Source organism: Vidua macroura, chromosome 3 (assembly GCF_024509145.1).
Source record: "Vidua macroura isolate BioBank_ID:100142 chromosome 3, ASM2450914v1, whole genome shotgun sequence".
NCBI classification, from domain to species: Eukaryota; Metazoa; Chordata; class Aves; order Passeriformes; family Viduidae; genus Vidua; species Vidua macroura.
Window position 1 is genome coordinate 84,839,605 of NC_071573.1, and position 15,090 is coordinate 84,854,694.

At 38.4% G+C, this 15,090-nt stretch overlaps 1 protein-coding gene across 5 annotated transcripts in view; it reads right to left on the bottom strand.

Annotated features, from left to right (window-relative positions):
- The window catches only part of KCNQ5 (potassium voltage-gated channel subfamily Q member 5), a 273,412-nt gene that overhangs the window by 70,611 nt on the left and 187,711 nt on the right, over positions 1–15,090 (bottom strand). For all 5 annotated transcript variants that reach the window (XM_053974030.1, XM_053974028.1, XM_053974027.1 and 2 more), the window contains exon 2: positions 13,633–13,723. In XM_053974030.1, the coding sequence (XP_053830005.1) occupies positions 13,633–13,723 (91 nt within the window). The remainder of the gene's footprint in view (positions 1–13,632; positions 13,724–15,090) is intronic.

Below are 15,090 nucleotides of genomic sequence, written 5' to 3' on the forward strand. Positions count from 1 at the left end.
GGAGATTTTTAAGTACACTATAAGTTTTAAAAAAAGGAAAGACATTGAAGAAAATGTAGATGGAGTTTCACACTTACTTTTGCACTTACTGAAATAGTGACATTTCAAACTGATCTTTATATCCTAAAGACTCCTACTTCCTCTGAGAAAAAGATGATTTTGAAGGGAATAAATATAAAATCTATTAAAATCTAAAGGGAAAGGATTTTCCAAAAAAACATAATGTATTGAAACAAAACTCTTCCTAGTAGTACACACAACAGCTTTATTTTATTTTGGATTGGTTCAGGTCAAAACCAGAGACAGACAAAGAATTCCACAATACTGTGTAAAAAATAATGTTTTAGTAGTCAGAGCACTCAGTCAAAATGTTAAGGCAAATCTCTGTCACAGTTAATACAGGCAGGGGAATGACATTATTTTTTCTTATGGCAGCTGTAAAGTTACAAGGTTTTTGGTTTTCTCTGGACAAAAATTGGAAGGATGCATCCCAAACAAAATCAGGATTTAAATTTTTTTTATATTTAATTTGGAAGGCTTATCGCCAACTTAAGCATAAATCTAGGCTTTGAAATAACTTGGGTTTAGTTTCTTAGCAATCGAAACAGAAGATCAGAACATAATTGGAAAGGCATGTGATGGAATAAATCATTAGACTTCGTGCTTTGTGGACTTGAAGACTGAAGAAATGATGCATTCCAAGTATCTTTGTCCTACATATAAAATAATGGAACATCATTAATTTTGAATTACTTATGAGAATGAGAAACAACATTTACATCAGAATGGGAAAATCTTGCACTGTTTATAAATCTGGCTCTCTTCAAAATTAAGCAAGGCTGCATTTGAACTGATGAGCAAGTTAAGATTTACTGGAAATCTAACCCTTTCCTTCCAAGGTAGAGCAGAGGTGCATTGGCCTTTGCCATTTCTTGCCTTTTCCCTATCTTGTCATTTTTTTCCAATCACAGCTGCATTTGGCCTTACACCAGAGTTACCACAATCTGTCACTTTTTTGGCTGTCCAAGCTCACAGATAGCACCTCCCAGTAACCACTATGGCAGATGCATTGGTGCTTCAGACAGTGGAAAGTTTCTCTTCCTTCTCAAAGCACAGTTCATCCAAACTGATGACCTTTTCCTTCTGAGATGTTTTTGCACATACAGGTCCAGTTGTCATGGGGAACTGTGCACATGCAAGAGAAGCAAGGCTGGCACACTTGGCTGACAAGGTTCAGTTGCTTTTGGCTAGCAGTGTACTCCTGAAGATTTTTACATCTGTGTGAGGCTGGGTTATTACACCACTGGAGCAACGAGGGTCACACAAATGGCAAGAAAAGAAAATAAGAGGTCACCCAGAGCAAGGTTTATGTTAATAAAAGGTCCTGGAGGACTCTAATCAACAGGGTTGATGATTAAGAAAATCAAGCATACTTTGTACAATCCAGCACTCCACCCCCCTCTTTTTTTTCCTCCTATCCAATTAGGATACATGATTTGTAGAAGTTGTTTACATTAATATGCTTCTCAGGCAATTTTTAATGATAAGGATTTCCCGAAGCATAACATTTTAAAAAAGAAAAAAAGTTTATATAATAGCTTTCTCACTCTTTAGCATAAGTGCTTATTAAAACTGAAAATAATTTGCTGATGATGAATCAGGTGCCTTCACTGTAGACCGTAACTTTGGGGAATTAAAGCCATTTTTGCAATAAGAAGATGACCAAAGTTGAGTACCCTCTGCTGATCTAGGATGCTTCAGGTTATTTTTCAATGTGTAAATGAGCTGAGGCTTGGATATAAGAAATCCACCCACAAGACAATGTCTCTGTTCTTATTTTAATTATATTTCTTGTACAGAAATGGTGATTTAAACTGTTCTAAAGGCTAATGAAGTAGCAAAACAGAGCTGCAGACTGATGTGAGAAGCTGCCTCCCTTGAGCTCACGGGAGAACTGTGTTTGCAAATGACATTGTCAGAAGTTGGAGAAATGGACAAGAACAGAGCAACTGAGCTTTAGTAGGGCCACAAGTGTTTCCCTTCTGAAGACATCTCTGCAGTGTAGCTGCACTGCAGATCCTTATCTGGTGTAAATCAGCGAGCCCCACTACACTAACAGCAGAGCACGAGGAACAACGTCATCTGATACTGCTTGGGATATATCCCCTCTTCCCTAAAATCTCATAAACAGGCAAGTCCAGTGTTTCCAAATCCGGGAAGCCCAGTGTTTCCAAATAATTTTGAAAGGAAGGAGAATAAACATGTTCTCATACTTTAATTTATGGCTGACTGGTTTAAGTATGTCACCAGCTGCTGAAATATCTTCATGGTGACACATGAATACTTGATACTATCCAAATAGCAATGCTTTATTACTCATAGTCAAAGATTGTTTTATCATTCACTTAAAGCAAGAACAAAACACCTCAGCTTATCAACAACATGCACCTCTAAAGCCAAAAAATCCCCTTCTACTGATTCCAGGTACTAAGCTCTAAAGCTGGGCTGTACACTTTGGAGATATTGCCATTGGGTGTGAGGGGAAGCACAATACTAGTCTGTCTCAATGAAACTTGACAAATGCCTGGGCTTTAAATAGTTATGATGCAGATAGCTGATGTAGGACTACAGGCAATTGTGTTATACTGACTGTTTTCCAGATTAAAACAAGCAGGTAAGAATATGTGCATGGTTTAAAATCATGGTAAATTTGAACACATTTTTGTTATTCCTGGTTCAGCACTAAAAAGAGGAGATTGATCTAAACAGCTAACAAGCATATCTTGGTGTGCATACATACACTTAAGAAAATAATGTTTTAATTCTTTCCAACTGCAGTTGAACAGAGGGAGAGACAGCCATAAGTCTGAAAACATAACCCAGAATAGAACCTATTAGTGGCATATAAATCACAACCAAAGACTTCACTTCAGCTCCCAGTGCAATACACAATAAGCATGAAATGAAATTTATGCACCTTTTTATCATTTATCAATTTTATAATGGATGTGATACTTTTAGAGCACTTGATTTTCCATATTATGATTAAGAATTTCCATGTAGATTCTACATTAAAAAGAGGATTATTGAGAAATCAATTTTGTGCCTTTTACTCAAATACACAGCTACAAATCTATTGATATAATATTAAAATCCCAGTTATATGCTTAATCCACGTTATATACATGACGTCTACTATCCAACTCTCTTCTACCTTTTTGTGTCTATACTTGACATGGCACTCATCAGTCATGCATCTTCTTTATTCCTTTGCAAGAGAAAAAAGCTGTGACTTTTTATTTCAAATAAAACCAGTTTTGAATCAGATAGTACAACCCTGCAGCAGAATTACACAGATGCCATTTATTTATGTTTTTCATAATGTCTTATAAAGACAAGTATTTACTGTGTCAGACACAGTGTGTGATTCCTACCACTGAAACTGTGCTGACCTTCCTCAGCATGCTCTGCCTCCCCAGACCAGCAGACTCACTTCACATCACCATTATGGGCCAACTGCTGAAGACCTGCTGGTGCCAGAGGAACGAGTGCCACAGGGCTGCACTGGCCATCGTGGTAACTGCAACTACCATGTGGGCAATTTGCAATTTGTACATGTGAGCAAACAGATCCCAAAACTCCTTCTGGTGGACATGGTTCTTCTAGGGACACTCTGATGATCACCCTCTTTCAAACTGGGAAACGGGCAATGAGAAACACTGACTTTTCCACATCTATCCTGCTCTTTCCCAGATGCTGCATCACCTTTAAACAGTGTTTTCCAGCCATTTGCACTCACTGCCTTGTGCCATACCATTTGTTTATATGTCAGGTGCAATTACACATCTAAGAGAATTCCTTAAAGGAGATGATAGCATAAAAGTCATGTTCTAGAACAATTTTCTACTTTCCAAAAAAAGTAGAAAATTATTACCCTTCCATGTGTTTGTTCAGATTTTCTTTCTCTTTAGTGATATATCAGTGGTAAATGGTCTAATTTTGGTTTTAAATTTATCCTCATATTGAAAACAAAGAAGTTCTGTACAGCTGTACCCAGGCCTTTGCACTTCCTTTGTGATTTCTTCACACATTTTTTTCTGCTATAGTCACATTTCTGATGTCACATTAGAGGCAGACTTTCAAGCACATGCCTTTGTAGCAACACAGATCCAAAATATTCCTTTTGAAATGTTTGTGAAGAATTTTGTATCTTTTCTCTGACCAAAACAAGTATAGAACAGGCATCAGAACTCTGAATCCTTCTATGCCCTGGCATCCCTATTGATTTTGTATTGATGCAAGGGGTTTAGGCTAATTGTTATGGCTGATCACGTGTATGTGAATTAACTGATAACATCTGACATGCTGTACTGCAGAGTAGGACAGCATGTTCATTCTTTTTCTTCTTTGGCCTTAGCATGTTTGGAGTTGTTAAATGCTGGAGATTCTGCAAATGATATCTGCAGAGTTCTTTTTAAAAATTACTTCTCGCAATTTTCCAATTGTCAAAGCTCATTAGGAGAGCTTCCCTAGGTGTTCATCTGTGCATGTTTTAACCACTGGGAGACCTAAGTGCATCTTGGTTGATATATACTGAAATGTTACCAGTACCAAAAATTTACAGAAAACCACTTTAGGAAAGTGTTTTCTGACAGTTTCCAACTTTTTCTCAAACTGGTCTTGGTAGGCACTCAACCCAATCAGCCAAAATCCTGTTTATGCATTTAGTTTCTCAAAAATATCACCTCATCAAATATTTCTGCTTCTTGGACAAGTATTTGGTCACAATATTTTTATTCAGTTCCTTAAGTTCTGTGAAAAATTTGACTCAGTCCCTCTTTTTTAGTCAAATAACTGAATTTTGAGAGCCAGTATACCAAGCCTTGTGTTTCACACATCATGCCGTTGGCTGACTGTTTTGCAGTTTTTCCTAATACATTTTTCCAGGCTTATGGAATTTTGGTCTCTTGGGGGAAAAAAAAAAAAAAATCTTTGTGACCCATACATTTCCTGTGACCATATCTTCATAAGGTACAATTAGCCAATTCCTGTCTGGTTCAGATGTGACACCAAAATTATTATTATTGTCCTGATCATAACATTCACTCTTTCCTTAGGAAACCCTTCATAGAAGCCTAAAAGTCTAAAATAGCCAGTATTTATTTGCTAATTCACTTTGTAACTCACCCACAACTCAGGGTCCTCAGGACTGAACTTATTTCCATTGTGTGTCTGTGTATTTACCATCACCTTCACTTTAGGCGGATATTTTCATTATAGGTATGTCTACTCTGGATTCTTGCAGATTTTTTGTTTGTTTGTTTTTGCCTGTATTTCAATATTTATTTCACAAAATCACAAAATCACAGAACAAGCTGAATCAGAAGGGACCCAAAAGCACCATTGAGTCCAGCTCTTGGCCCTGCACAGCAACACCCCTAAGAGTCACACCCTGTGCCTGGGAGCACTGTGCAAACGCTTCTTGAACTCTGTCAGGCTTGGTGCTGTGACCCCTTCCCTGGGAAGCTGTTCCAGTGCCCAAACACCCTCTGGGGGAAGAAACTTTTCCTGATATCCAACCTAAACCTCCCTGACACAACTTCAGGACATTCCCTTGGGTCCTGTCACTGTCACCACAGAGAAGAGATCAGTGCCTTCCCCTCTTCTTCCCCTCACAAGGAAGTTCTCACTGCAGTGATGTTTCTCCTCAGTCTCCTCTTCTCCAGGCTGAACAGACCCAATGCCCTCAGCTGCTCTTCACACACCTTCCCCTCAAGGTCTTTCACCATCCTCACTGCCTTCCTTTGGACACTCCCTAACAGGTTTATGTCTTTTTTATATTACAGTGCCCAAAACCACCCCTAGAACTCGAGGTGAGGCTACTCCAGTGCAGAGCAGTGATGTCTTGAGTTTTAGCTTTTATGTTTTTCAGATTCTGTACTGCCTTAGTGTGTGACTCTGAACTTCATATAAAGCGTTAGCAAGTTCTCTTCACAGTTTAGTTAGACAAAACAATCCTTTTCCAGCCTGAGAACCAAGTACACCATTACAAATTTGGGCCTAAAAAGTATAAACAACAGTGAATTGAAGAAAGCAAACTGGGAGGATGGGACTTCATAACCTGAAGCCATAATTTGACAACCCAATATGTAAATGGACCAAAACTTGTAGTTGTCCATCTTGGGCAGAGCCCCGGCCAGGCTCTTGTGCCTAAGGTGTATCCTTTGAAGGCCTTTTAATAAATACCTACTTTATTCTGTCTAACCTCTGTTCCAGGTAGCCTCTTTGGGCACCAGCAGAGCAGGACAATGCCCTCTCTTGCCCAGCTGGTGATGCTGGGCCTGATGCCCCCCAGGACAGGGTTGGCTCTCCTGGCTCCAGGGCACTGCTGATTCATGTTCAACGTAGCATCACCCAGGTCCTTTTCCATGGCACTGCTTTCCAGCATCTCATTCCCTGCTCTGTCTGTACATCCAGGCTTGCCCATCCCAGGTGCAGAATCCAGCACTTTCCCTTACTGAACTTCATGTGGTTGATGATTGCCCAGCCTTTCATTTGTCAAGGTCTCTCTGCAGGGCCTCCCTGCCTTTAAGGGAGTCAAAACTACTCCCTATTTTGCATCATCTGCAAATTTGCTCGGTATCCCTTTCCAGTCCTGCCTCCAAGTCATTTATGAAGATGTTGAAGAGTGCAGGGCTGGTGATGGAGCCTTGTGGGCCTTTCTAGTGACAGGTCACCAGTCTGATGTCACCCCATTCACTACAACTCTTAGTACCCAATCCATGAGCTGGTTGCTCACCCATTGCATGGTGTGTTTACCCAGCTGTGTGCTGGACGTTTGCTTGAATTCAGTTTTTTAAACTGAATCTTGCGAACAGATTTCTCCTGTCACTTGAGGAAAGTTCTCATTTTGACTGCAGCAAGCTGTGTTTTCACATGCTTTGTCATGTCTCTGCAAAGGGATGGAGTGGTTTGCAGCTTTTCTGTGTTACTCAGATGCTGGATTTTCCCTACATTTCCAAACAGCTTTCATATCACTGATGTGCTGCCTTCTTCAGCACTGTTTTCCTTTTGACATTTAATGGTTTGTAGAATTTTTTCCTTACATGTTATTTTTAACCATGTACTTTGGCTTTCCTCTGGGGACATATTCTGCATTTCCATTTGGCAAATCAATATTTCCCTGACAAAGGTCAGGTCTGAATTTCTGATAGAGAGTTTGATATCTATCCATTTTTACTGTTGCAATCTAAACTGTTTCTTGCCTGTTTTAAGAAGGTAGCTCTTGATCTCCATCTCAAACTCTGACATGAAGCCAATAAATTTCAATATTGCAGGATCTAGCATAAATTATTACAGATCTACATCTGCAGAAAATATTACACTTATTCCTTGGAGGTGATTTCCCATGCTACCTTGTTATCACTTAAAGTGATAAAACAAGAAAGACATGTAATGGGAAGAGCACTTGTGTAAGGAATGTTGCTTACTTGTCCTTAAAGGAAGTCCAGGACAGCTGGTTTGGTTTTTTAGCACAATGTGTTGATCAACCTAAAAGAAGATATGCTTTCCCCTCCTCAAAGAATTAAATCCTTACTGATCTGAAGCCTGCCACCCCATCACTGACATTTAATCCTCCCCATTTTGCCCATTTATATAGGAACTGATAACAATAACATAAATTAGTGTAATGTACCAATTTAGAAATTCAACACTGGCTTTCTTACTACAGGTTAGCCATTTTAATATGAAAATTGTACTACTTCATGAACTTGTTACATATATCACTGCTTGTGGTTTTGCTATTTCCATTCTTCTTTCTTCATTGCACATTACCACCCATTTATCTATACATGCCCTGTTCATTCAGAGGAATGGAAAACAATTTTGTGGATGGCATTTCATCCACCAGCCACCAGTGATCCTAACATTGCACATCAAATGCAGATGTCTTGTTAAACACAACTGATTGGTAGTTCTGCTCTGGCAGTGCAAAATCTCTCTTGCCTTCTACTGCATTTGCTCCTGAAGGCACTCAAGGTAACTGTTCAGTGTTATCCTATCTTCTTCAAGTGATTCAGTTATAAGACTATTTTTTCCCTGACTGTAGATCACATATGCAGTTTTAATCATCTTTAGTCATCAAACCCATTTAAGCTTTCCCAGTAGAACCTAATATATTGCAGTTTTAATTACAATGGAAAAATTATTCTGTTCAGTGTGTGATTTTCAATCTTTTCTTTACAAAGGTAATTTCTGCTTAATACAGAAGAATAAAAGAAGGGACAAAACATTGCTAATAATATAATCAATCCCAGAACCATATCAATAATGCCAGGATTGAGACATCTTTGTTCTCTGGTCTGTTGAAGTGTACTTATCATCCTGAACATTGTTGACAATATATAGATACCTTCTGCTGACAATATATAGATATCTCGAGAGTTTTTATGTGCAGTGCTGTGTTATATTGTTAGGAAATAATTTTTATTGTTACTTTCATCTCTTTCTCCATAGCTACAGTGTGTACTTGTTTGTTAGAGAGCTTTGATGGTTGGTTGGAAGTGCCAACACTGCCTTCTGAGAGAAGAATTAAGCTTTGAGGACAGCCACTGTTTATAATAACTCCATCTTTTAATTTACATTTTTGCTTTCTGTCAGACTTCCTCATCATAACTTTTAATTTCAGCAAAGTGGGTCCAGCATTTAAATTTCCAGTGGAAAGTCTGTTCTGTTTCTACACAAAGATTCACAAGCAGTTGTGATGAACTCTTTTTGTAATAACAGTCAGCTCTGACTTGGTCGAATCTGTATACATAATAGGAGAGCATCAATTTAAACAGCAAAGATGTGAAGATAATAATTTTTGTATGGTAAGAGTATTTTCAAAGTTAACAAGTAGTTTCTTATGACATGTTTGAATTGCTTTTTGCTTGTGTTATTATAATATTAGTGTACATGAATCCAAACATGAAAACATGAAGGTTTTGACCTTATCCACATTATATTTCCTCTCTTATTCTGTCTTTGATAACATCAGTGTTGTATGTCTAATGAAATTTTTCAGAGATTTCTATGACAAATTTTGAAATTTCAAAGCTAAGATTTGATTCAGAAAATAAAACACTAGGAATTCTCAAGTATTTCTCAAGAAATACAGATTTTGAGTTTTGACAAACTCACTGATGTTTTAGCTCAGGAATCAATTAATCTGTTTTTCTCAGAAGAAGACTCAACAAAATTCCAGTCATATTGTTTATACCTTATTGTTAGAAAAGTATCTATAATTCAAATCTTCAATTTTTTCTTTTTATGCCTTGATAGCTGGTCCTATAGAGCCATCATTAAGTCCTTTTTTGGGTCTGGTGGTCTTTTATCCAAGCATGGCAAGAGGATTCAAGTGCTGGTACAACCTAAACTGAAAAATGCTATTTTTTTTTTTCTTGCATTGAGCACTATCCATCCCCTTTTTTAAAATCCACTCTGGCCAGCTTTACAATGCTGTAGCAGATTTGTATGATTACTTTCCCATGAATGGAATAACTTTCTAGCAGAGATAAATTGAATATATGCTTACCTGCTATGGGGCAGCTATACGCTATGTTTTTAAATCAGTGCACATCCTCTTTCTTTTATGCAAAAATATCAGGAGGAAAAAATCCTGGTAAGATATTAATTGCTAGAAGCACTTGGTAGACTCTCCTTTTGGGTTCATGTAAGTGACCATAGTACATGGAGAAACCAGCTTCATCCTGTGTACGCTGTCTGCTTTTACGTTTTTGGGAGCTATTTCTGCCTGAAGAATGTGTCTAGAGTACATTTTCAGAGGCCTTTATTCTACAAATCTGGGTACAGCTTTCTACACCAGCCATTTTCAGAGAAAAACACAAAACAGATTTGATAAAACCAGTCCTGCAGAAATTCACTTGCATTTTTCGATCTACCCATTTTGATTAAAAATTAAAATTACCAAAAAAAAAAAAAGTGATGCTTTCTCACTTCAAATAAAAATTACTTTTTTCCCTATAACCTCAATCTGAGTTTTAAGCCAAAAGTTCTAAGATAATCAAATACACAAATAATATTTTATGCCAGGTCAAATGAAGCATTAAACTCATCCAAGACATTTTTTTTTACTTCTCAATTAGTCAAATCTTCCTGGGTCAACTCAAATTATTTTATTAGTTTTCTTGCATTGACAGCAAACAAACAGAAGTGAACCAGAAATTCACATAACTTTCAGCTTTACTTGAAAATGAACTTAAAATATAGAGAGTTTGGTCAAGAGAGTGAATGACCGCCAGTTCCAGATAACACTCCTTCTTGGCTATCTTCCCCAAAAGATTTGATTTTGCCTTCACAGCCTTAGTTTTACTCCCCTTGTGTTTATTATTTGATAAAGTGCTAGCAAATGTACTTGTAGATCAGCAATACACTAAAGATTATTTTCTTGCTGTGTTAGTTGGATTCTTAAGCTGCTTGTGGTTTATTTTGATGCTCAAGTAGATTTTTATCCTGCTGCCTGTCTGGTATATATCACTGCTACAAGTCAAGTCCCAGAAGTTGTGTGCACAGATGAGGCTAAAGCATGATTTTCATTGTGAAGTTTTATCTGATGATCTCCTCCTTGTTGCTCTTATTATTTATAGACACAAGTCTAAGCAAATTAATTACTGATTCAACAATCCAACATTTACCGTGTTTAACATGCACTTAACTTATCTGCATGCCTTTAATGTTAAGCACAACATTCAAATATTAAAGGCGTTTCTCTTGACAGGTTTCCTGATAAGGAGAAGAAGCCTTGGAACAGAGTAGTACATGTGTGGATGCCAGAATTGAAGCTGGGTGCAACACAACACAGCAGGTCAGGTTTGCCTCAGCTCTGGTAGCAGAGCTCAGACATTTCTGCAGCCCAGATGAGTCCATTAACCTCTGCTGAAGCTCAGAAGCCCTCAGCTATTACTGCTTTCCTAAACAATGATTTGCTTTGAGCTATCACAAATTGCATGTTTCTGAGAGAGTATTTGGGATGCAGTGATTAGGAGATATGTTCTCTGCTCCCTTGTAAGGCACAGCTCGGGCAGATAAATGGAATTGACTGATTGGAGAAGAATAATCTTCTCAGCTCCTCTGGCCTTTCTGAGAAGGAGGAAAAGGTTTGCTCAGCTCATCTACACTTCCCTCTTTAATCTCCCTGTGTAATTGTGAATAGCTGCAATATGTCAGAAGCCACAGGTGCCAGTGCACACAGCAGCTCAGGTATTAAGTTGAAGGAACATTACATTAGCTTTTTAGCCAATTAACATGGCTGTAGGGGAGACCATCTGGAATAAATCTGCAAAACAAACAGTTCACAGAAACCCAGCAGGCAGCTCTATGGATTGTTATATTTGTACAGTACCTCATTAGAAAATAAACATATTTCTTCTATTTCAAGCACAAAGCACAAAGAGTATTAAACCAGATCTAATAGGTAATACAGCTGTCTTACTAAATGACACACTTGGAAGCGCTGTGTGAATCACTGCAAGCAAAAGGTTGTGAAAACTCTAGTGACTGCAGTTAGGTGTTAATGTAGAAATGTATTTTCCTCTTGGTTTGAGGTTGCAAAAGTTTGTTTTGATAACATACATGTTAATAACATGTTAATATCAGCTACGGATTCAGTATGTAGAGAAGGAACAAACCATGTATCAGCAAACTGCAATAAAGCAATCAGCTTTAGCCTGCTTATGGAACTTCATACTTTGCTGTGTTTATATTTTTCTCCATTAGAGACCCACAGCAGGAGATGCAAAATTCACTGGCACTAGGTTTATTCCTGCCAAGATTTGCTGAACACAGTAGGCTTTATTATAGAAATGCTGGATGAGGCTAGTATTGTTGCTTCAGGGATCAACCATCCACCCTCTTCCTCCTTACGTCCTATTCCGTGTTCAGAGGATACCATGGGATGTACAATCAGAACAGTTAAGATGGACAAAGCTCTTCTTTGAAGCCATAGCAGCAAAAACCACTGAAGTTTCCCCCAGCAGACACTGAGCAGCTCTGCTCAGCTATTGAACACTTCTGCAAGGACTGGTGTACCAGCAACCAGAGCTCACCACACCTCTGCCCAGGCTGGGAGCAAGGCCAGGCTTTCACAGAGCCCCTGCACATTGTGGCTCCTGTGAGACCCATGGCACAGTGCAGGGAGCCAGCCAGCTGAAGAATCAGCAGTGCTAAGTGTACCAACACAATCAACAAATATGTGGCTCATGGGAAGTGTATATTTTATGTCAGAACAAATGGTATTTCTGTGACCAATTTGCATAAGTATACAGGAAAACAGATTACTTGTCACAAAAGCCTCTTCTATTACAAATAGGGTACTTTCAGACTAATCAGATTTTCCTGTTTTCTATACCAAAAAATCTTAGCAATTACTAGTGTACCAGGTACAATCATATAACTAGGTGCAGAACATTCAAACAGACTTCCATTTACCAGGTGTTGCTCAGTTTTGTAAATAATAGGTCTAGGTATGCGTGTAGGTTTAAATTTTTAGCTGTTTTAATGCCACCTGATCTTTTCTCCAGGGAAAGAAAAAGCACTAATGTGGCTAGGAAGAAAAATGCAACATTTAGCATGGCTCTCCATAATTAGCCCTGCTAAGAAAGCATCCAATGGAGCAAAACACCACACACCTGCACCTAGCCCACTCTGGACATTTAGTTCAGGTATTTTGATGCAGTGGCCCATTGTGCTGTAAAGACATAGCACACCACATAATTATGTTTATCAGCCTGCTCATGCCATAACTAATTAGGGAGCTGCTCTGAAGACCAGAGCTTTTGGATATACACAGTGATGACAATTAAAATGTTGGCATTTGTCAACAGTTACTTCACCTCAGGTGCTACCTAACAAGCCACAGGCTGCTGAGTGCCTGGAACTGAAATAACCATGGTAACTCTGGGTATATGGTGATGTTTTAATATCCTATCCTCAGGCCATCACTTGCAGAACTAAATGGCCCATCAAAAAGCAGATGAATAAAGGGTCATCCGTACAATGCATGAAAAATGTTAAGCACTTTTAGGGATTAAAGCCCTTTTCATTTACCTCAGAAGGGAAAAAGGAGAGATAAACATAATACAAAAGCATGTATTATGAAGAAATAATGAAACTACCACATCCTACTGCAGCAACTGCTACTAAAATGTCAGTATCTACCAATAGCTAGCCCAAATCCGTATCTAAGATACCAAAATTAATTCCTATTTTAAGTGCCTCTTACTACATAGTGACTTTATAAATGACAGCAGCAATATCAAAGGTCTTTCATGCTCAGTCACTGCCAAACTGCAGTAGAAAATCTATCTCTTATAAACCACAGCAGTTCTCAAGAAAAGAAGGGATGCACTACCACACTTTATTATCTCTGTCTTACCATCTGACCTGTTTTTAAATAAAAAGATGGGGGAATCATCTATTTTATAATTTTTTTCATCATTCTGAGGAAAAGTCTGGTTTTTTTTCTTAATGCTCAGTTATTGTATCATATTACTTCCTCTGTGGTAAGGGAGAGGATTTGAATGTATACTAAAGTATCTGTAAAACTGTCTTGTATTTAGAATTTTCACTTACCAAAATGAAGAGACAACCAGAGGCAAGTTTTGTGTGTTCAGGAATAGTAGAAAACACGGACAAAATCAAGCAACCAAACACAAGGAGAAAACTGAAAAAGAAAGAATATTAATAATTGTTAATATTTTACAGTACCCTGACCCAGTATCTATATTGATTGTACTTCACCAACATTAATAGAAGACTGTCTCTGTACAGTCTTCATTAGTAGAGGGGAATACAGCTACCACTTAACTTAGTTCATTAAAGACATTAGAATGTTATTAAATCTATATCTAATTGTCCTGTTATTAAATCTATATGTTTCTAAGCAGCACTGCTAGAATTCAGAGAAACAAGATTTTCTGAGGAAAATGACCCAATATCCATAGATGTTACTTTTTGTATCACAATCCTGTACCTCTATGCAGTCCAGATAATTTAAGCATCTTTAAAGAGAGGTCTCCAGTGGGAGGGTTGTTTCCCAGGTCTGAAAAATCATTTCTCCCTCAACTGACCACAAACCCCTGCTGCACAAGCTTACCAAAGAGCTAAGTTACATATTGCACCTATCTGTCCATCCAAGACAACCTCCTTCTGAGCAACACACTTCGTGTACAAACTACCTGAAGTGAGAGGTTGGCCCATTCACTGTCCTCAATGAACAGGCTCCATTCTGGGAACAAACTTAGTATCATACAATCCACTGAAGAACTTAAAACAATTACACAAGCCACAAACCAAGCAGTTACAATCAGGAAAATGAGCATAATTTTGAGTTTGCAGGACCCTGTATGTTTCATGATACTGATGAATACGCACGGGCAAAAAAAAAGCAAAATCTTTTTATGAGGAAGATCCAATCAAATGGTGTCACTGCAGAAATTCTTGCATATCCCATGTCCAACCCTTAGCAATCACAGCACTCGTGTTTGAAGAACCAACAGAATTGGTATTGCTCTGACACATATATTGTTGGTGGTAAGGATTATCCTTTCCTCTTCTACTGCTTCACCAACAATATCACCGTGCTAGTGAAACCAGCTATGAAGCGGATCAGAAACAAGGTTCATTTTACCCACAGTATCATGAACTGACTAATCAGCACCCAGTAATAATTGATGCTAAGTATGTTTTGCTAAATTCCTTCTTAAAACACTTATCAGTCATGTTGCACATTGAGGCAATCAACAAAGAGCAGGCCTTTGACTTTTGTCTGAATTGCTGGGACTCATTAGCTGATGTTCTAGCCCACATGCATAGATATTGTAATTAATGCAGATACATATCCCTCCCTGCCCTTATCTTGACCCATGAGCCTTTCTCTGCTCCATTCAGCTGAGGAAGGGGAATGAATGATAGGGAGGCTTTGCTGGGCACGCGGTGTCCTGCCACGGTCAATGCACCACTCTGTGAAACTCTGCCCCCAAAGACTGCAGAACCTGGCTGAAAAAGGCCATGGTCTGACTTTGTGAGTGA